At 49.0% G+C, this 22,409-nt stretch overlaps 1 protein-coding gene across 5 annotated transcripts in view; it reads right to left on the bottom strand.

The window, feature by feature from the left end:
* Positions 1-22,409, bottom strand: part of UXS1 (UDP-glucuronate decarboxylase 1) — a 90,158-nt gene that overhangs the window by 7,366 nt on the left and 60,383 nt on the right. For all 5 annotated transcript variants that reach the window (XM_045077610.1, XM_045077611.1, XM_004764362.2 and 2 more), the window contains 3 exons: positions 19,457-19,578; positions 10,070-10,189; positions 3,322-3,365 (listed from right to left, as the gene is read on the bottom strand). In XM_045077610.1, the coding sequence (XP_044933545.1) occupies positions 3,322-3,365; positions 10,070-10,189; positions 19,457-19,578 (286 nt within the window). The remainder of the gene's footprint in view (positions 1-3,321; positions 3,366-10,069; positions 10,190-19,456; positions 19,579-22,409) is intronic.

Here is a 22,409-nt window from a genome sequence, read left to right as displayed (position 1 = left end):
GCGCCACCTCCCGGAAGAGAACCAAACCCCACATGGAAAGCCGATGCCAAAACAAAATCCTGCAAATAAGCGGGGTTGGGAATGCTCAGGTATTCATGGGTGATGATATGAGGTCTGGGATTCGCTCGCAGCGTGTGGGGTGTAGATGGCTAAACGGGAAACGGGAATGGAAGCGAAATGGGCAAGTTCTTTACTTCCGTCTATTTCTGAAACCCTTTAACGACCGAAGAATAGAAATAAAAGAGACAAATGCCCCCAAAAGATGGTGTTAATACAGCTTCTGATGTTTAAACGTGAGCCCACGTAGCTGGTCCATATGAAAAAGCAATGATTAAAAAAAAAAACAACAGTTCCGACCCACTGAAATGAGTGCACTCCAGTATGTAATTCTCATACTGGTAAATCACAGATAAAGCCAAACAACACAGTGTTGAAATCAACCGGACCGCTGCTCCCTACGCCCTCACCTTCGATTCCCCCCTGAGCCCCCTGCCGCCCCCCGAGACTCCTCGCACGGGACGGACGGCGATCTGGGTGTTTCAGATGAATCGTGACCGACGGGGCCATGGAGGTGAAGAGAAGTAAGCAAACGTTCGCTTACCAAGGTTTGGTTCTTATTTTCAGAGGCTTTTAAAGTGTGGCTCTGTCAAAAAAAAGTTACTTCGTAAAAATGACACCTCACTGCTGCTCACGAGCTTGTTCTCTACGTCTGCTTTCCGTCAGCTGTACTTCTCAGAAGGCTCTGAAAGCTCTGTTCTGCTGATCCAAACGCAGTCTGTGCTGAAACCTTCCCCTCCTCCTCCATTACCAGCAAGGAGCAGGTTGCTACGGTCAACTTCAAAACAGAACCTGTTTTTGCTTTCCTTTTTGTCCGAGAAAAAAAATTTGGGGGTGGGGTGGGATGGGATATTTGGCAAACAAATTGTTTTCTGAATTTTTGTTTCTGATGATTGGGTGTTTTAAGTGAACATCCCTAAAGTCCGTTCCAGTCTCATAGGTCAAGCACAGATTCGAGTAATTGCTGACTCCAGAGGACTTTTCTAGAAACCGGCAAAAAAAGTCACTTCATCACGATGGCAGTAATTAGTATTAGTAATTAGTAATTAGTACAACATGTCTCACATAGCACAAGTCTCTGCATATTCGTCAGAAGACATTAAAAGCTGCCATTCACCAGCATCCACAATCCATTTTAATATGGAAATGAGGGTGGGGCGGGTACAGCTTTTATATAATCAAAATGGCAACTTTTAAGGTCAAAATTGCATAGATCACACCCATTTAACCTGAAGCTCTTTAAAAGTGTCATTTTGACAAAGTGACTTTTTAAAAAAAAAAAAAAGGACAGCATGCCTTTGTTATGGGGATGAGGCTGTAACCTGCCCGGGAAAACATCAGACACAGTCATGCCAAGATGTGAATGCGTATGGTATGGTCACCCGGACCTCAGGAGCCGGGAAATGCCGCTTCAAGGCAACTGTGGATTCTGGAAGCAGTTAACTTAGTGAGGGAACTGGAGACTCAGACATTGTGCACTTTTAACTACAAAATTAATTGTTTCTTAAAAAACCCCAGCTTCTTAAAACTAGCAAAACTGTACATTATCTCAGTGGAGTCCTGAATAGCAAAACCAGGAAGTCGGGAAAGCTGTGCGAGCCTGCTCCGTCCTAGAAGCACCCAACGGCAGGGCGCGCACTGCAGGGATGTTCGCCCCTGAGCGGGGCTGTACAGAAACGTGACTTGATGCCTTGTTTGGAGCACATGGTTCCTGGGGTAAGTGCCTTGAAATGAAAACAGCCCTAGAGGGATCCTGGTATTTTCTGGTTAAGTCTCTTCTTGAGATATTCAGACACCAAAGTGTGCCAGTTTTATTTTACCCCTGGGGTTTTGCGTCCTGCTTGGCAAGACACTCACAGCTGGGGAGGAAAAAACACTGTGATATATGTTTATTCATAGCTTTCTTTCAGACTAAATGTGACGAATGACACTTTGGGGGGAAAAATCCACAGTAGCTGCTTTAAATTTTAATTAATTAATTAATTAATTATTATTATTTGCTAGCAGTTCTTTTTCTCAAAGAGACTTCTCCCCTGGATTCTCACATAATCTGACAGAAGTCTACGTGGTCACTGTGGCTGAGGTGGCCCAGATGTGCACCGCCACTGCACCACTTCACGGTTACAGGACCCTGGGGTGGCCTCAGGACACAGCAGGAGCAGCATTTTCCAACTGACAGGCATTCCTGGGTATTTATGTTATAAGGTGAAAACACAGAACTGGATTTTACAATGATTCAGGTTTTATCAGAAACCTGTACAGAATTCATAGTAACAGTGTCATGGGGGGAAATATTTTGTTCTATGCAAGTGATTATAGTGATATAGTTTATATAAACTCTTTTCCCAGAACTCAAACTGCATTTTAAAATGTCACCAACTGGGGCGCCTGGGTGGCTCAGTGGGTTAAGCCGCTGCCTTCGGCTCAGGTCATGATCTCAGGGTCCTGGGATGGAGCCCCGCATCGGGCTCTCTGCTCAGCAGGGAGCCTGCTTCCTCCACTCTCTCTCTGCCTGCCTCTCTGCCTACTTGTGATCTCTCTCTGTCAAATAAATAAATAAAATCTTTAAAAAACAAATAAAAAAAAAAATAAAATGTCACCAACTGAACTGACCAACAAGCACACGAGATTTAGGAGGGTTAATGAGAAAAGGATAATAATTATCACCGTGACTATGAGAAGAGGTTCTCAACTCTATTTTTATCCGCGTAAAATCTCATCCACATAAAATCTGACATGAGGACGGTCTACATTATCTTTCCCTTAATGAGGACAATCTCCCCCGCCCCAGAAAGCCACTTTTAAAGTGGGTCTGACTTCAGCACCTGTAGGTTTGCTGGGTTTAGATTAAGGACAGCTGTCCAACTGGTGTGATCTGGAATCAAGTCGCCCTCAGAAACTGGGCGAGTTTCCCTAAGAAACACTAGGGGGCAGTAAAAGATCAGCACATGAGTCATAAATGGCACAGACTTACATGTACACCTTATTATTATTTTTTTTTTAAAGATTTTAGGTAATCTCTACACCCAACCTGGGGCTTGGACTCACAACCCAGAATTGCATGCTCCAGCAACTGAGTCAGGCAGGAGCCCGTAAAATTTTACCTTTTAAACAGAGAACCCTAAGGGCTTTCCCACCTGAAAATTAAAATGGACTTTTAACCATGCCATGGTAGAGATGCGAAAATAATGCACATATCCAACAGATGTGGGCCGTCTGGTCTGCACCACCTGCCGGAAGCAGTGTGGAGGCCAGCTGCCTTACCTGACGTACTGGAACGCCCTCGTCTGCGACCCGGACCCATACACCTAGGAGGAGAGCAACAGTTAAGCCTCCAGAGAAAGCCACACCGTCATGGGAAAACGAGGTTCCTTAAAACTCCAGGGGCACAGACTGACCTCAGAACTGAGGCCGAAGGGCCAGTGATGCCACAATTCACTCAATACTTCTGAGTTATGCCCTGAGAGTGGGACAGTGCGTGCATCCACGTTCCGGTCTGTCTTCCAAGTCAGTAGTGGAAGGAGTTGGCATCTGTTACAGTCTTAGGACGTGGTGGGGATCACGTTAGCCCAGAAGGGTGACAGACGCACATGCAAGCAGGAGGCAGTACCTAGAACCTGAGTCCTATACCCTGACTGCCCATCAGAACAGCTGGGCGCTCAGACTAGCCCAGAATCTCTAGGGAGGAGGTGGTGGGCATCTTGGTACTTGGACAGCCCTGGATGAGTCTAACATGCAGCCGAGTCTGAGACGACCAGGAAACTCTGGACAGGAGATGAGGTGAGGGAAAGAAGGAAGGGGGAGGCCCTTGTGCTCCACTTATGTCCCCTGTATGTTGCCACGTCTCCACGCCTGTACTCAGGTCCTTTCCTCCACAGACCTCTTGTCTAAATGTTCTCTCCTGGTGGCACTTCTCTGGCTCATTCCGCCAGCCAGAATGAAGGGCTCTGTCCTCTGTGCTCAGCCATCCTCCCCTCCTCCAGACTCTGTCACTCATACTCGCTTCCCACGGTGAACTCCGGGGACAGGCACGGTGTCCAATTCACCTGCACCCCAGGCACCCTGCATACCACCAACGCTCCACAAACACGTACTGAACAACAATTTTGTGGGGTCTGCAGTGTATGCCACTTGCTTAGAATGGAGAGACTGAGGCAGAGGGTCTTTGAGGCGCTCCTTCACCCTTACAGAGAAGGAAGGAGCCAGGGGATTTTTGTTTGCTGGCTTGCACTGGTGGAAAGGGAGCAGCAGGGAGGAAGGACTGCCTTCTAGAATATCCTGAAATCCACGCCTAGAACAGAACAACACCGGTGCCTCCTGTCACTGGCCACCTGATGCCAAAGAGGAGCCAGATGCCAACAGCTCTAAAGCACATACCAGTCCCCAGTGGCCTTGCTCTCCAAAAAGGCTCCCTAGGAGCTCAGGTCACCAGACCGGAGAAGCAAATGGGAAGGAACAGGAAAGGGAAGAAAAAAATGCCTCATAGGTACCCGCTGCCTTTTTTCATTTTTTTAAAAGCAGGTTTGGAAGGCTACTTTTGTTATTTTATTTTTTTTTTTTAAGATTTTATTTATTTGACACAGGGGTTGGGGGTTGAGAGCAAGCACAAGCAGAGGGAGAAGCAGGCTCCCCACTGAGCAGGAGCCCAATGCAGGACTTGATCCCAGGACCCTGGGATCATGACCTGAACCAAAGAGAGATGCCCAACTGACTGAGCCACCCAGGAGTCCAGGCTGCTTTTGTTATCTTAATAAGCATTCACATATACACCAATGTCATAGGGGCATCGGCTTGACCTACTTAGGCAGAGGCCCCCCCCGCAAGAAGAGGCTGGGGAACTGACTTACAGAGGCTTCTGTCTGCAAGACACAAGTGCAACAGCCAAACTCCGCACAGGAACACTGAAGAAAGGTGAACAAGCCTCTCAGAAGCACACTCATCCTTCCTTGGCAGTTCTGCCAGAAGCCCACTGCCTGGTCTTGCTAACCCTTCTGATACCTTTGGGCAAGTCAGAAAGGAAACCACAGACCCAGTAAGTAGGAAGGAGGATTGGGGTGGGGGAGGTCTGCCCACCACTGCATCATCCTGGAAATCCACCTGCACCTGAGGAGCCCCGCAGATGGGATACCTGTGTTATTTTCTGTACAACTTCGTTACAGATAAGGTCACGAGAGCTCTGAGCACTGCAGCACCCAGCGTCCAGGAGAGAAAACCTACCATGACTCCAAGTTCAGGAATCTCTTCCTCACCCCCTGCATCAATAACTTCAGAACCGCCTGTAGCTCAGCTGTCAACTGTGGCCCATGGCAAGCTGGCACTGAGCCATTCTCCCGTCTCATTATAAAGCATCAGATTTGGGCGATACCCATCAGCAGCCTGGTGTACATTATCCTTAACCCACAGGTGTGTGGCTGTGGAGCTATGCTTCTGGCTCCCTGCATGGACCTGCCGTTCCTGGGTGTGCTTAGGGTCCCTGAGGACTCCTAAGACAGACTCCTCTGTCTCCTTTCTTTGCACCTTCCCACCATGCCTGGCCAGGGGGTCTGCGACTGTGGGCTGCCAGCATTCACAGAGAGCCCACTGCCCTTGCAGAGCAACAATGAAGGCTTGGTATTAGCTCCCATCAGGCCTCCAAGCTATGATGCCCGGGAGCTGAGCCCACAAACATGCGGGGGCAGCGCTCCGTCCCATCGGATGTGTCAGAAGGAACATGACTCAGTGCTGTGTGCTGGCTGAGCCCACAGCCAGGGGGAAGTGAGAGGGCTGCCAGGGTTAGGACTCTGAAGAATCACCTTCTCAATGAAAGGAACAAGAGAATCATGCTGGTGACATTCAGTGGCTTGAATGTCACAAACTGTCAGAGACCCAGAGGGTTAGTCTTATACTGGGAAGCCCCAAAAAACTCCTGAAGACTGAATTAATTGGCGTTTGTGCAGGGTTTCACATAGCTGCCTTGTTCCAAGCGTCCTTCTGGGTGGGAGGCGGCGGGGCGGGTGGGGAGTGATGCCCAGAGGGCCAGGCTGTGTTCAGGCACCTCTCACTACCTGACAACATGGTCACAAGGCTTGAGGGACCTAGAGCTGAACTGCAGGCAGCCATCGACAGGGGAAGCTCAGGCTGCTCCCTGCAGGTCCAGGGACTAAAGGCCCTTAGGAGCACCTTTTGCAGATATCCTGCACAGGAGGCAGCACAAGGAGAACTGCAGGGGAGCACCACAGGGGAGCACAGAGAGCATCACAGGGAGCTTCCCCGGGAGCATAGGGAACATGGAGGGAGGAAGGGGCGGGGAAGCATGGGGAGTACTGTAGGTCAGCATGGGGAGCACTATGCCAACCCCATCCCCACAGCTGGGCCTCAAGTGCCTCCATGAATGACGGCCCAAAGTTAGGGATCACTTCCAATACCACAATGCAGATACAAAGGGTAAATAAGATGTAGACTTTGGTCTAAAAAGTATGGTTTCTCCAAAATCTCCCTCTAGAAAATACAGCAAGGCTTTTTTAAAAGATACAGACCATGACTCAAACCCCAATTCTATCACATCTGGAAAAATTCACCTCAATCAAGTTGTTCTCTCTCATCTGCAAACTGGAATAAGTCACGATAAGGTGATGAGACAGAATTAAACCATAATGCTCACACGGGTACCCATGCACGAGGGCTTTGACTGAATGGTGAACTCCCGTCTCTTCAAAATATACTTAATGAGCTAGTTCGCCCTGAACCGTATCATCTATTTTCTAGACCTTGTAAATGAGAACACAGTATTTTCTGAGCTTCTGTGTGCTCAAGCTCAAGTATATAGCTTCTGTGCGTGACTTGCAGAACTCAGCAAAATCCTTCCGGAGCGACCCTGACAGACCTCTGTGACTCAAGATGCGGGGACAGGCCCAAAGAATGAAATCTGCCCTGAGGTAAGATAACAAAGGGCTTCAGGAAAAAGCAGCTGGAAGGCGAGTGATGACAGTAACCCCCCCTTGGAAAAGGGAAGGTGCGACACTGAGGGGCCATGATAGAGGTCTTTAGGCTTGGAAAGAACATGCTGGAAACAGAGCAGGAAAGGATGGATGGACCTCCCTATTCTCCTTCCTTGCTAAATTAAACCAAGTGTTCCCGAAGTGGGGCTGGACTGAGAGTCACAACACATGGCCCCCTCCTTCAGAACTTCTCCACAGAGCCGTCTGACAGAAAGTGATGCCATCTCAATGGGACAGCAAAGGATGAAGGGTGAGCGGCTTCATCAAAACACTGAGGGGACAGGGAATTCTGTGTGACAAGAGGGACCACACATTTCTGAAAGGCCTCCCTGAGGACTCCTGCCACCAGAGGCGCCTAGAGAAGATGAAATGCGGCATGTTTTAGACTAGCTGCGGCCCTGCACAGTACCAGCCACCCGGCTCCTTGGTCCCCAGCAACGAGGCAACAACACATGAGTTATCACCTGCTGCCCACAATGGGTGCTTTCTTGGGCGGGCCCACCTGACCCCGGGGCCCTGGCTGCTGCCCAGGAGGCAGTCAGTCAAGAAGCCTCAGAAGGCTTTTACCAGTTTGCCCTGCAAACAAAGCAGCTCTGATCGAGGAGAGTTAGTGAGGGCAGTGGCTAAGAAAGCTCCGGGAGCGTCCCTGAGGGTGAGGAATTCTCCACCAAGCAGCTGGGCTGCAGAAACGCTTGGGACCCAAACAGCAGGCAGAAGGGGACATGGATGAGGGGGGCAGTTTCGCCTTGCAGTCACACTACGACCACTGCTTCCAGAAGAAGCCCCAGAGCACTTGTGCTCCTCAAAAAGGCCAGCGGCCACTATAGACCCAATCCTCAGCTTGACCAGCATTTATCACATGCTGCCTGGGTGCCAGGGACCCTCCTGGCAGCTGGGGACACAGCCATGAATGAAACCAGTTCGTGATTTCAAAGAGAGGGATTGGGGGCTGGGAAAATAGTATTTCAGGCGCTGAGAAGTGGAAAACAACAGAAGGCATGGTTAGGAGGGGTAGAGTGGTGACTAGACATCATCACGTACAGAATGGCCAGTGCTCCCCTAATGAGAGGATGACTGAACAGGGGGATGCCTGGAAAACGCATGCTCCTGGGACAGTGGGAGCAGGGTGCTGAGCTTACAGAGCAGCAAGGGCGAGTCTGGGGTGCACAGGGAGGCCCGTGAATCATGCTCCAGCAAAGGGGAAAACCCCCCAGAGCTGGTACTTTTCTTCAGAGGCTCCCCTGGCTGCCGGGTGGAGAGCCCCCGACAGGGGGAATGAGTGGCTAGGAGGCTGGGGCAATAAACTGGGGGCTCATGGCAGTGAGGCCTGGAGGAAATGGGAGAAGAGGTGGACAGGGCCGGATCCTGGATCTTCTTAGGGCAAGACTACCAGGCTATATACCACTGCAGCAGTATGTGGTGTGAGAAGGAGAGAAGTCAGGGTGACCATGGCATGGCCATCTGCAGGCCCTGAGGCTAGCAGCTGGTAGGGGGAGTGGAGAGAGGAGCACGGCACTGGCACAGTGTGGTGGGGTTCGGATTCACCTCTCCCCTGCAACGTGTTTGGCAAAGGTCGCCTAGAGCGTGTGTCTTACCCTGGGGTGTGGCAGGGGGCAGACCATATTGTAACAGGCTAAGCTTTTTGTTCTGAATTGGCCTCGGGGTAGCTAACCCACCCAAGAAGAAAGGAGCACCACGGAGAACTGTGATCAAAAGCGGCCACCGGGGCGCCTGGGTGGCTCAGTGGGTTAAGCCTCTGCCTTCGGCTCAGGTCATGATCTCAGAGTCCCGGGATCGAGCCCCACATCGAGCTCTCTGCTCTCCCTGCTGAGCAGACCGCCTGCCTCCCCCTCTCTCTCTGCATGCCTCTCTGCCTACTTGTGATTTCTGTCAAATAAATAAATAGATAACATCTTAAAAAAAAAAAAAAAAAGCGGCCACCGGCGGCCACCGTCTGGCCACATGAGCTTGGGTGACTCCTCCAGCCTCTGCGCTTCAGTCTCCCCATCTAAACAATGGGCTAATAACAGAACTCGGGCCCCACACATCTGCTGTGAGCACTAATCGAAGTGAATTAATGGACGTGAACATCACTGAACAGAAAAGAGTAAACTTACTCTACAGAGAGACAGACAGGCGGATGCATATGGACGCAGAGCTCTAACTTTCGCCTTTGGAATCCCCTCAGCTGATGAGCAAACCCTCCTGCGGTTTTTAGAGTAACAAGATGGGAACAAGTATATGGATGCCAGCCCAACACTAAGCCCAAGAGGACACAGAGCCCAGAGGGCTGCAAGAGGACGCGGAGGCAGACAGGAGGAGGAGGAACGAGAAAAGCAAGAGAACAGAGGAGCTGGAGGAGGAGAGGAAGAGAGCAGCCAGAATGCGCAAAACCACAGAAAACCAACCAAACTGAATCAGTAAATCCTTCGTACAGCAGGAGGGGGCCACTCCTCCCCGAGGAGGGGACAGGGGATGGTGGGGACGTGTGTGGAATGGGCTGCCTACCCCAATGTACCTGAACCACTGACCCTAGACTATCAAGGTCCAGAACCTGGGCTCTAGAAGGCTCCGAGGTTGACTGTGACCAGCAGAGGGCATGCTTCTGGGCATCACCAAGAAAACCACCAAACCCTGCCCCTGACACCGCATTTCTCAGCAACCTGAGGGGTTACCGAGGATACACCTGGCCCTGGCTGCAGCTCATGGGCCAGGAGAACATCTGGAAAGGTCTTTGCCAGCAGGCTGGTGTGAGCAGACGCACGATGAGGCCTGGTCTGCATGCACCAGATTGCAGCCCAAGCACTAGCAAGGCCACCAGGGCTCCGTTGCTCCTCTTCTGGATTCCAGCCCTGTGCCTTCCTCCTTGTCCCTAAGGGAAGTGGGATGGACCCAAGGCAAACGGGCAACCTCAGGAAAGTAACTGCCCAAACCAAGAGGCACTGCTCCTTTGTCGCTTGCTGGCAGACGGCCAACTCTTTCTCTACCCCACCGACCCCACACCCCTCTACCCATACTCTGAGGCTGGCACCTACCGTAAGCGGCTCTCCCTGCAGCGCCTGCAGGATGAAGTTGCTGACGACCCGGCCATCGTTCATGTGCATACGTGGCCCAAAGGTGTTGAAGATCCTGGCCACACGCACTTCAACGCCTTCCTGGAACAGGAGAGGAGGGTGTGGGATGCATTCATTTCACCTCATGTTTCCAGCACCTGGACCGTAAATAAGTCTGAAAATGCCCTGCTTTTCACTCCCAGATGAGAGAGGCTCTCTGGCTGTGTCTATACAACACGTTCACTAACAAATCTGAGTACGGCACAGAGTTATACCAAACTCGAATGTGTCCCCGATTCCACGCCCATCCAGCCACCAGCAGAGAACCTGAGAGGCAGCAAACAGTACAAAGGAAAGAAATGTTTGCTGAACACTTTTTCCCCAGTAAATAAATATCTATTTCCCAAATAGGACCATGCCTTGCATACTCTTTTATAATCTTCTTCACCAGTCAACAGTGATTTTAAATGGCAATGAATGTTTAGTAGCTGATGCAAAGAAAAACAAGTAAGGTCTTCGTCCTGGAAAAGGAGGGACATACACGCATTCTTAAAGAGGAACACTGCCCTACACCCCCAATCTGTTCCAATGGGAAACAGACTTGTTTTAGTGAAAAAGTAAAGACAATGCAGCGCCCCCTACAGGCTACTGGCTACGAGGCCCGGAGAGATGGGTGCCAACATTGAGAGCAGCTGTCTCTACGTGGTTGGATTATAGGTATTTATTTTCTTCTACGTGTTTTTTATATCTTTTTTTGTTACAATAAATATGCATTACTTTCGTATCAGGAAAAGTATATTTCAAAATATGTAATAAAAAAGTAGGCTTTTTAAACCCCCAAAGCCTTCTTGAAATTCTCTCATGCAATTGTTAATTTCACAGTCTGCTTCTTTATGAACCAAAAGTTTACACACTCAAGTTTTTATCACACTCCAAACTGGTAGACTTTCACAGCGTCCATGTGTCTGATCTGTTTCACCCATCAGACTACGGATGTGCATTTTCCAGGTGTCGAGGGCAGGCAGGATGGCAGGGTGAGGCCCAGGGGCTCGTGTGCTCTCCAGCCCCACTTCCCCTAGCTCCGCCGTACTGCACTTGGGAAAGGAGTGGTACTCCCATCACAGGGGCTCACAAAAAGCCAGTCCCTGCATAACCCTTGGCACGGGCCTTGTAGTGAGAAGCAGTGGTTGCTACTGTTGTCTCTACTCATCCAGAAAGTTTTCTTTTCTAATTCTACCGCTTCAGGTCTGGCACAGGCTGGGGTCTGAAGGACTCTCAATGAACAGGGCTGACTTAGCACAGACTCTTCCACGGTGTAATGAGTGAGAGGTGACAAGGTACGTGTCTCAAGGACCCATGCGGCCTCCATGTGGTTGGAGGCACCCGCTGGCCACCTCTGCCCCCAGAAGCCTCACCTCTGCCCCAGTTACTAGACAAACACGAGCAGTTTTTACGGGCACCGAGATCTGAAACGGTCGGGAAGCATGGATCTAGCATACAGTTAGCTCACTTCTAGAAACCAGACGGCTATATTTTTGCTGATGCCTCCCAGCACTGCATTATAATGCTCCTGAGAGCTATTCAGAGTTTTAGGATTAAGGAATGAACTATAATCCTAGGTCCAAGATTAAGTCAATTTGTTTCTCTGCCGGACTACTCAGAGAGTATTTCCAAAATGGGGGGTGGAGGCGAAAGCAGAGATACTGATCCCAACAGAAAAGAACTCAAAAAGTATCCACTTGCATTTCATTGTTAAGATGAAGAAAGAATTAGAAGTAGATGAATAGGGTGTTACTCCAGAAAAAGACTGGAAACCTCAACAAAGTTACAAGAGTCAAACCAACATGCCCAGCAGGAGGAAGCTCAACGAGCTATGCAAGGTTTGCAACCAATCAAATGCTTTCCTCCTCTGGACTTGTCTGTCCTCCAGAACCGCCTTCCAGAACATGGCCTCATAGAAGTTGCGTTCTGCAGACATAAACTGGCCAGCATACATGGACTTAAGTTTGTTTTGGTTTTCCCATTTGAACTGTGAACTAGGTGTTATAGGACAACGTCTCAGGACCAGCACAGCTGCTGGGATAGCTGCCACGCTTTTCTGACCACTCCAGCTCTCAAACTCAAATGAAATAAACATAAACCCAAGGCTCCCTCAACTTAAGACCTGCTCTCCTCTCACACTCTGGCATCTCCTAGAGTTTGTGTACTGCTTCATCAGGACACAAAGGCCACCCCCATTCAGCATGCACAGTTCAGCAGCCCTCATCCCCTGGGATCCTGCAGGGGCCCCAAGTAGGAGGACAGACCCGTCAGCAGATACTGGCACGGACGCTTATGGTGGCAGCCCAGTGGGTGTTAACATCCACACTTTGGAGGAAAGTATAATGACTCCCCATCTCAGGCCTGAAGAAAGGGTCAATGTCTGACCAAAGCCTGCTTCCCTGAACAAAAACCCAGTAGGTGCCCAATAGGCGGTGATGTCTCCTCAGGGAGACCCTCCTCTGCAGGACCAATGAGCAAACACATGCGCCAACTCTTTATCTCACAGTCAACGTTCCATCTGCTGGGGGAAGGGTCCTGCCAACTACCGGGCTGGTGCATCTGAGTTTCCACCATGGCACAAGACCAGGTCTCTGCACACACAACACTGATTCAAGAAAGGAACTGCTGGTCATTAAGAATGGCTGTTTTTTTTTAAAAAAAAAAAAAAAAAAAAAAGAATGGCTGGGTTTGACTGTGTCCATGGTTCTGTCCTGGGTGGGGATCAGGAGTCATTCACTTATGATTCCAAGCACCAAGAAGTTTTTATGAAGCATCAGGATGACTCCTCCAAGTTTGAGGCACAGCAACATAGAACATACAACCAGAAGCAACTTCAGAGAAGACGATGCTCAGGGTGCCACTCCAGTGAGTGTATGTCAACACACATGGGTAAAGAGCACGTGGCTTGCCTGATAACTGGGCTTCAGAAATGGTGGCCAGGCTACAATATTATACAACTGAAGCTGGGTGAGCTGCCATCGGAAGGTCTCCTTCCCTATTTCTAGTGCCCAGAAACAGGGAGGGGTTCGGTAGGCAGGCCTGACTGATCAGCCGACAGTAACCCAAGAGACACAGTAATGTTTGGAACAAAGACTCCTCCCTCCGCAGACCTCTCCAGAGGACAGAAATGTCGCCAGCAAGGATCCAATGGGCTACCCTCAAAAGCTCGCTTTCAAGTGCAATCACTCCTTGGCCAGCACTGTCTCAAGCCACTGGACCACATAGAATGATCCCAGTCCCTGTCTTCACTATGGCAGGTGCAGGAAAATGGAACACAGGGGCCTCGCGTCGGGAGGGAGCAAGTGCTGACTGTCACCCCCTCTGTGGTGTGGGCAGCCTGCCCTGAAGGGGATACCTAAGGCAGGGATGGGGTCAGAGAAATAACCAAAAGCACTCCCAGGTCCAACAGGACTAACTTGGTGATGCTTCCATAATCTTCCCCACGCACTGGGACAAGGGCACACATCGCAAATGAGACCGTGAACACCGAACCATGTAATTCCCATATGGCCTCTCCTAAATGCATCCTAATGGGATCTGCTCCCTCCCTGGGGAAAGGTCAGAGGCCACTACAGAACACAGAGCAATCTTGCTGAGCATGATTCTCCAAGGTGCTAAAAAGCTGTAATCCACTCTCGGTGGTGGCACAGGGACAAGGCCATACCAGGTCAGGGGACAGCAGTTATGTGTCCATCTGGCAATCTCCCTCAACAACCCTGGTTTGGTCTTAACAATCAGTCCAGAGTGTTCGCCACATGGCAGGCTAGGCCAACACTCACACCAGGGCCAAGAGAGGTCAAGTACTACTCTACCAGTTTCTAGGCGTGGAGGGCAGGTGCTCAGTGAGCAAGCGGCAGAACTGGCAAACAAGGCGACTCTGGGACGTCACCCCAACCTTCAAACATTTGACTGGAGAGCTGCTTGTTGAATATCTATTTTTTGAACTAAAATAAACATACCAATTATTTAATTTTTCAAAGTATTCTGATGCCAGGAGCACCTGGGTATCTCAGTAGGTTAAGTTACTGCCTTCAGCTCAGGTCATAATCTCAAGGTCCTGGGATCGAGCCCCGCATTGGGCTCTCGGCTCAGTAGGGAGCCTGCTTCCCCCTCTCTCTCTCTGCCTGCCTCTCTGCCCACTTGTGATCTCACTCTGTCAAATAAATAAAATTTTTTTTAAAAAAGTATTCTGATGCTGGAAGATAAAACAAAACCCTTGAGACCCCCAAAGTAGATGATTTCTGAGTTTTCTGGCTTTCTGCTCTGCTAGTCTACGGTTTTATGAAGGGTGGCTTGTTTTGCAGACCCATCCCCGTGGGTGGGCCACAGATCCCAGACAGTCCTACTCATGCAGGGCCAGGAGCTCACATGCACACCAACCACCGAACACAGCATGCAGACAAGTCCCCACATTTATACAAGTGCTGCACCCAAGGGCACAGAGAAAGTGCACTTTAATTGCTCCCTGGCAAGTTCAAAGGACAGGTTTCTCCTGGTATCTGAAAGTCACACGTTCCTATGAAACCCTTCAGAAGCAGGAATGATATATAAAGAAGCAATCACCATCAGCTTCTATGGAAAAAATTTTGAGCTTTCCCAGACCCCCAGAATAGCCTCTCTTAGGGCTTTTCTGATACTACAGACACATCTTGCTAACATGAACAGCATCAGTCCAGATTATGCTCAGATGCTCACAGACACGCAGGTCAGAGCTCTGACACCAGGCACGATGTTGAGTGGGGCTCCCGGGGATGCGGCACAGGGTGTCACCACCTTGGTAACGGCTCACTGCAAAACAAACTTTGAAGACTAGCTTCGCTTTTCACATATTTTTGTAAAGGTGACAATCCTCTTTGGTTCCGTCTCATTCCATTCCCTGGAAGACTCACGGGACCTTCTCTTTCTGTGAAGGACGTGTTTGGAAACGTGTATGTGGGACAGATTTTTCTGGGAAATCCAGTTCTATTTCAAATACGTTAGGGTATTTCCATACATGAAAATGATCTCAGAATTCCGAGAATCCTTTGGAAAAGGGAAAATCTTCCTTTAGATCTTCAGAAAAGTTCTTTAGAAACAGATCTTTAAAATCTTTAGAAAAAGATCGTTCATACCTCTTTTCTTGACTACATTCTCAAACCTTATACACTGCATTTATTCAGAGTAAGATAAAAACCGCATACCATATGCAGTCTTCACAATGAAGTGACAACTTACACTTACGAAAGATGTGTCATGTATAAAAAAGAGCTAAAGTTATTAAAATAACTAATTAAAAATATGCAAAGGTTGATGGTTTCCCATTCTCGCTGGTCATTCTTTTTTTTTTTTTTTTTCATTTGCTTCCAGACACACAGCCTAAATTGTACACCCAAAGCCTTGAATCTATCCTGCTATCCCTAAAGGCTGAATATTCTAATTATGAACAGAGCACGTCACAACACCGCTCCCCGCTAGCTACCCACACTGTTCTAAGAAGCAGCTGGCAATTTCCGAGTAAACCTGTGTGGACTACTGGCTCTGGGTGTCCTCACTGCCCACAGTCCTTCAGAGGAGCACCAATGTCCTTGGACTTGCAGCTGCATCTTCTCTAGCTGAACCAAGCTTCCTCACCTGCAATGCCCCACCAGGGCCACTGGCAGCTAGGCAGCCAGGTGGGGGTTCAAACTGCACTTACTAGCTGAGGAGCTCAACACAAGTTTTGCAGCTACTTTCCCACCACCTTAAAGGGGTCATGAGAATGAGGTGAGGTTCAACAGATTTGCCCTATAGGCTGAGCCCTAACAGAGGCCAGTACCCCATGGGCACTCCTTGCCCACAGGGTCCGGGTCCTCTGCAGCACCTACTGCAGCCCAGCCCGGCCAGCCTCCAGACTGCAGGGCACCCTGCTGAGCACTCAGAGTCCAGAAGAGCTACATCCACTAAAATGAGAGAAGCAAGGTTAGAGTTCTGAAAATCAGGCACTTTCCGGTGGGAACCCCAAAGAGGGTCTGATTTGCCACAGACCAGGCCATTCCCAAAGAGGCCAACCCTGACCACCCCCCAACCAGGCCACACCCAAAGGGCCGACATTGACTCCCCAACACCAAGCCACACTCAAAGGCCAACACAGACTCCCCAAGACCAAGCCACACCCAAAGGGCCAACCCTGACCCCCCAAGACCAGGCCACACCCAGAAGGCCAACCCTTAATCACCCTAAGGCTAGGTCACTCCCAGAGGGCCAACCCCATGTGGGCAGGAGGTGCTCGACCCACTCTTTCTGACAGCTAAGACAAAATCCTGAGTAAAAGATTTGTTTTAATGATGTAAATGTTTACATTCTCACAATCTTCACAGGGTGGTGTTTATTTTCCTTTGTTTTGTCCTTATTTTCATCTCCAGATAGGATTATGGGTAACAACTTCTCTTCCTTCCTATGCATGTGTGTTTTCTTACTGTCTGTTCCTGCCACAGAGCAGGAACGCAAACACCTCTCAACCACAGGAAATGCAGCCATGTTTTTTTCCACCTCCTCACCAAGGATCCAGCCTAAGACAGAGAGAGGATCCCAAAGGGGCCTGGTCTTGGACCCAGGGCTTTCCCTATAAGGGAGCATAGTATTTGTAACACAAATACTAGGGGAGGGACAGTGGGAAGCCCGTGCTGCGCCTTCCTCACAGACCTCTTTAGAGCTGTGATTCAGGCAAGGTCCCAGTGACCTCTGTCCCAGCCCACCACCCTTGACCATATTGTCCCCACAGAGACATAACCTCCACCTGTCTGCTGGGCCACCACCAGAACTAGAAATGATCTGGTCCCTCCCTGACCTAATGGCCATGTCGAAGGAGCAGGAGCAGTGCTACTGCATCACATCAGGTCAGAAGTACCAACTCACCATGAGGGGCAGGTGGCATTTCCGGACAGCAGTGACCAGAACACTCCCCCAGGCAGACACGAGTCCCTGGGCAGGTGTGCTGAGCAGTGTGATGAGACTGGATGGATCTACAGATACCAGGTGCTATCAGCCTAGACCCCAAGCTCCTCAAAAAGCACAGAGCCCTGCTTCCCCAAGGCTTTCTCAGACCTAGGACCATCCATGCACTTCTCCCACATTCAGAGCCCTCAGTGTCCCAGGAAGAACCCAATACTGACTTGACCACCCTCTGACTCTCCCATCCACGCAACAGTCGTCTGTTCGGGCCTCCTGTATGTGAAGCACATGCCAGACATTCCACAGCAGAGGCAGTAGTCCGGGGAGTGACTGTTCTTCCCAAGGACAGCCCCTGCTATGCAGGGATACCCTTGTGTCGGCACTCTTATCAGGGACACATAGGCACACACCAACTGTATACACAGGAGCTTCTAATGGGAACATGACTTTATAGTTTTCCGGCCAATGCTGCCTCTGCCATTAACCTCCCAAGACCTCTGTGGGCAGAAAGGTAAATGCCGACAGATCCAGATTTTTCGAGATGCTATATTCCTGAGCTCATGAGCCAGCTGACGTGTGCAGATGCAGCGCTGGTCTGTGTTTGAAAAAAGCACCCTGGCTAGTGCCCGGGTGTGTAGCACAGTTCTTGGCATACAGTCAGTGCTCAATAAATGTTGGCTCTACTATTACTAAATACTACGATTACCGTGAGCACCTACCCTGAGGAAGGAGGTGTTCTCCAGAGACTCACTAAATAAAAACTAAGAGATCGGGCACCTGGGTGGCTCAGTGGGTTAAGCCGCTGCCTTCAGCTCAGGTCATGATCTCGGGGTCCTGGGATCGAGTCCCGCATCGGGCTCTCTGCTCAGCAGGGAACCTGCTTCCCTCTCTCTCTCTCTGCCTGCCTCTCTGTCTACTTGTGATCTCTCTCTGTCAAATAAATAAATAAAATCTTAAAAAAACAAAAAACAAACCAAAAAAAACCCCTAAGAGATCAATTAAAATGTCCTATTTGCCCACCAGCTTTACCCTATATAAAAACTAAGAAATACCACAAGACTGAAAGCACAAGTACACAGTTGAGAAGCACAACAGTCTTCAAACCTATTCTGTAGTAAAATGCAACACGTGCCCCCTTCAAGCCTTCAGGTTAGTCTTCTCAAGCACCAACATATCCAAAGGCTGATCTCCACATCTCAGAGACCTTCTCAAACTGTGGCATCAAGTATTCTGGGCTCAAGACTGATAAAGCAATGTCCTTTCCAGAGCTCATTTATGCCTCTTAAAATAAATAGATAATAACAAGCCGGTGGCCCAAAGTAGCTTAGAAAGCAATTAGTGTTTCCTCTGGCTAAGAGAGAAGACAGAACAAATAAACACCTCCACTGGCACAGTATCCTGTGTCTCTAATGTTGGTATTTCATTAAAAATATGAGGAAAAAAGCTCCCAACAACTCTCTTCTGAGAAAAAAAAAAGACGTTCAGGGACTCTCAGTGGCAGGCACAATGACATGCCTCTTCCGTCATGCAAAACACAGGGCTGTCTGAATCTGAGCTCACCTGCACGTAGGACCCTCGGCCTCAGAATGCTGCTCCCAGGGACAGACATCCAAATCTCCAGGTTCTAGGAGCACAGGCCACACCAGCTGACTCCAGTCCGCAATGATTTGACCCCATGCCCCTCCCTCCCCCAACCAGAGGGCACGTCCAAAAGCTGGTCCAAGCTCAGGGACGGTGACCGAAAAAAAAAGACAGGCTAGTCTGGGCCTTCGCCTGCAGTCACAGTGCTGTGACAGAAGGGTCACAGGTCCAAGGCACACGGAGGCAGAGCCAGGGTGCCTGACACTCCACCTCTTCTCAGTCTTGTGGGCTCCTTCTGCTACAGCATGTGGGTGAGCAGATCCGCAACATGACATCATCCATGGGAGAAGCCCCCCCAGTGTGGCAATATACAATTAAGAAATCAGGAAACAGTAGTAAATAACTATAAATAATCCCTAGAAAGATTCAAATTAAAGAAATCACAAATTCATTTTTATATCTATTAAATAAGTCCAAAAAAAAGTAAAAAATAATAATAACAATAATAAAGTTCACTGATTTGGAGGCTTCAGGAAAACAGAAGCATTAACTGCTGGTGGGCAAGCAGGCAATAGAGAAATGTACCTTCAGAGCCATGCAACAGCACTCCTAACTGAAACATTTATCTCCACGGGAGATTGTTTTTAAAAAAGGACATACACAGGAAAAGCTGTTGACAACACTACTCATTTACAAAAGTGGGAAACTAAGCTTCCCCAGTCACCACTGTCAGGCGGACTTAATCACGGCATTTCATTGCCATATCGCCGCTCTGAGTTTGATGGAACAGGCGTTCTGCGCATCTACACCCCAAACCCCCAGAACCCAGTGCAATACCTGCTTCATGTAGGCATAGCACATGGTCTCAGCAACGCGCTTCCCTTCATCGTAGCAGGCTCGGGGTCCTATTGGATTCACGTGGCCCCAGTAATCTTCACTCTGAGGGTGGACTTCAGGATCTAGGAGTATGGAAAAGTCTGTGTTCATCAGGTTCATATGCATTCTCAACGATGAATACTTATGATGCTCAAGATTGTTCCAGAAAGACCAAGGTAAACATTTACACATGGGGAGATACCTATCAGTGTGGGACAGTCCATTCTCCCAAGTTCCAGAGTGACATGCTGCTCTTACCTCTCATATTAACTAAGGATGGTGTTTTACATGGAAAAAAAAAAATAAATTAAAAGACCAAGGTCTCGGGGCGCCTGGGTGGCTCAGTGGGTTAATCCTCTGCCTTCGGCTCAGGTCATGATCCCAGGGTCCTGGGATCGAGCCCCGCATCGGGCTCTCTGCTCAGTGGGGAGCCTGCTTCCTCCTCTCTCTCTGCCTGCCTCTCTGTCTGCTTGTGATCTCTATCTCCCTCTTCTCAAATAAATAAATAAAATTAAAAAAAAAAATTTAAAAGACCAAGGTTTCTCAAATTCCAGCTTCTCCTCTCCCATAAATCGTTCTTAACACTTAACAAGACTATAATTAACTGTAATATATGTGAAGAGATATATGGTTCCACTTTATATTTATAAAATACATAATTATAGTAAAGCATTGTACTTACTGAAATGATTTTACGAGCATCTCTGCAGAACACAAGAACTTTCCCATGTGCCAACAACCCAAGAACAAACTTGAGAGGCTCACTAAGAACCTCAGTGAGACGATTAGTGTCTTGGTCAATGTAGGTAGAAGGACAGAGTGCCGTAAGGGCTGCTTGTTTCTTTAGCATACATTTTATATTTCCCAATTCCTGTCTTTCGGGTGTGTAAATCAATCCCATTTTACAATGTGCCAAGGGAACAGACTATTTAAAGAAACCGAGTAACAAATTCTTTTGTAACGCAAGTATATTTTTGGAATGTGAATTAAAACCTAACGTATATGGTACATACGGCCACACTTAAAATGTATAAATCTTTGCCAAGAAATCTGGACAATGTACAGGGACTCTATATGATACATTCAGTTCTTACTTATCTTAAAGCCAAAATCTGACTACAGCTCATGGGGACAACAGGACCCACGCAGGACAGAGAAGTGAACACACAGGTGCCTGAGCCAGCCGGCCCCCTTCAGGAGGCTGGCAGCCCTCTGCAGTGTGACAACATCAAGGCACAGATTCTGACCTCTTGAGCGGCTGCTATGGTTTAGAATTCTCTTAAGAAGGAGGCATAGTTTTTCTGCAGGATCAGGGGGAGGATCCATGGGGAATATTTCCCAAGAGAAGAAAACCAGTGACTTAATTTCACACAGATATAACAGATGATGAAGAGCAGACCTTTTCTGGGGATTTCTGACAAGAACTGGGCTTTCTAGACTCCAAAGAGACCATCCTAAATTTAGCAAATGGCAAGAAACAGAAGATCAGCCACACCCCTGCCTCTGCCCCTCAATGGGCATGCCCAGGCTGAGGTGTCCAGATGCTCAAGTTCAAGAGATGGTTTTATAAAGTCCCCACATTGTCATTATAAAAGATCTGGAGTCAAAATTGACTTCCAATTTCTCAGCATGTTGTGAGGCTAACCCACCAAGCCCCCATTCCACGATGCGTCCGTTTACTGCACTGATCAAACCCCAGAGCCGGCCAGTTACACCCTGGGGTCATTTAAGAACCTTAAGGAACACAAAGTGTCTTCAAATACGCAGATAATAAATAAGGAAGAAAGCTGGGCATGGAAAAACACGTGACTGTGTCCTCTTGGACCAATAAGAGGAGTACCTTCATATTTCAGACATTTAAAAAGCTTCAGTCCTTTGAACTCTATCAACACCACTCCTCTTGTGACACAGGAAGCAAAGGGGAACCCTCCCATACTCTATAAAGGGAAACACACCAATCCCTTGGGAAGGCTGGCTCTGGGAAGGACAGGAAGGGGGAAGGCAAGTCCACTCAATGCCTGTTCCAAAAGCAACAGGGCGAACAGGTTGGCGGCGGCTGCTTTTAACTGCCCAGATTTCAAAGTGGATGATGCTGCCGCTTTTCACGGGGATTACAAAGACTAGACCTGCACTTAGCAGAATTTCTGTTTCTATAATTTTTTTTCACTTGATTTCCTTATTTAAAAAAACAACAACACACATCTTTTGCTATTTTGTCCCGACTTCCTCACTTCTCCACCCAGAATAATGATGCGTAGCAGACGAATTACACCACGTCAGAGTCCAGCTTTCCCTGCGTCAACTGAGCAGATCTCCATGATGCTGCAGTAGCTGGTCTGGAGCCGAATAGAAATCAACGTGAACTGCACTGCAGCCCTCGCCCGGTCCGAATGCTGGGCACCTTCACAGGCCTCACGGCTGGGGAGGGGCTACAGGTTGGCAAAACACACTCAGGCGTTTTCTGGCACTACCTACTTAAGACTGTTCCAGAAATCACTATACAACAGGTCAGGCAATCAGCACCTCTCTGTGTGCCAAGCGAGCGAAGGCCAACCTCGGAGATCTCGGTGGGGCAGGCTCACCACACCCACTCCTCACATCGAAGAACAGGGATCAGCTACACCCACTGGCAAAAGAAATCCCTGACCAATGATCTCTGGGGTCCTTTCAGAGCAGACTGGGAAAAATACTTCGGTGGGTTCATCCATGGTGGGGCCTTAATGGCTGGGGGACAGGATGGGGTCCTCTGAGAGTGTTCTTCCACAGGAGGAAAAGGGGTTCAGTCCACTGAGAGCAGACATGGATGGCTGAGCTCGGAAGTCTCTCCACTGCCTTGTGCACATACAGGGAGAGCAGACAGGGCCTTCTTACAGTGGAAGCCTGGACTCATTTTTGCTTCCTTCTTCACCCAGAG

This window comes from Mustela putorius, unplaced genomic scaffold, assembly GCF_011764305.1.
Source record: "Mustela putorius furo isolate JIRA1106 unplaced genomic scaffold, ASM1176430v1.1 tig00000224_pilon_pilon_pilon, whole genome shotgun sequence".
Classification (NCBI taxonomy): domain Eukaryota; kingdom Metazoa; phylum Chordata; class Mammalia; order Carnivora; family Mustelidae; genus Mustela; species Mustela putorius.
The sequence above is the reverse complement of the archived record's forward strand: the minus strand, read 5'-3'. Positions and strand labels throughout refer to the sequence as shown.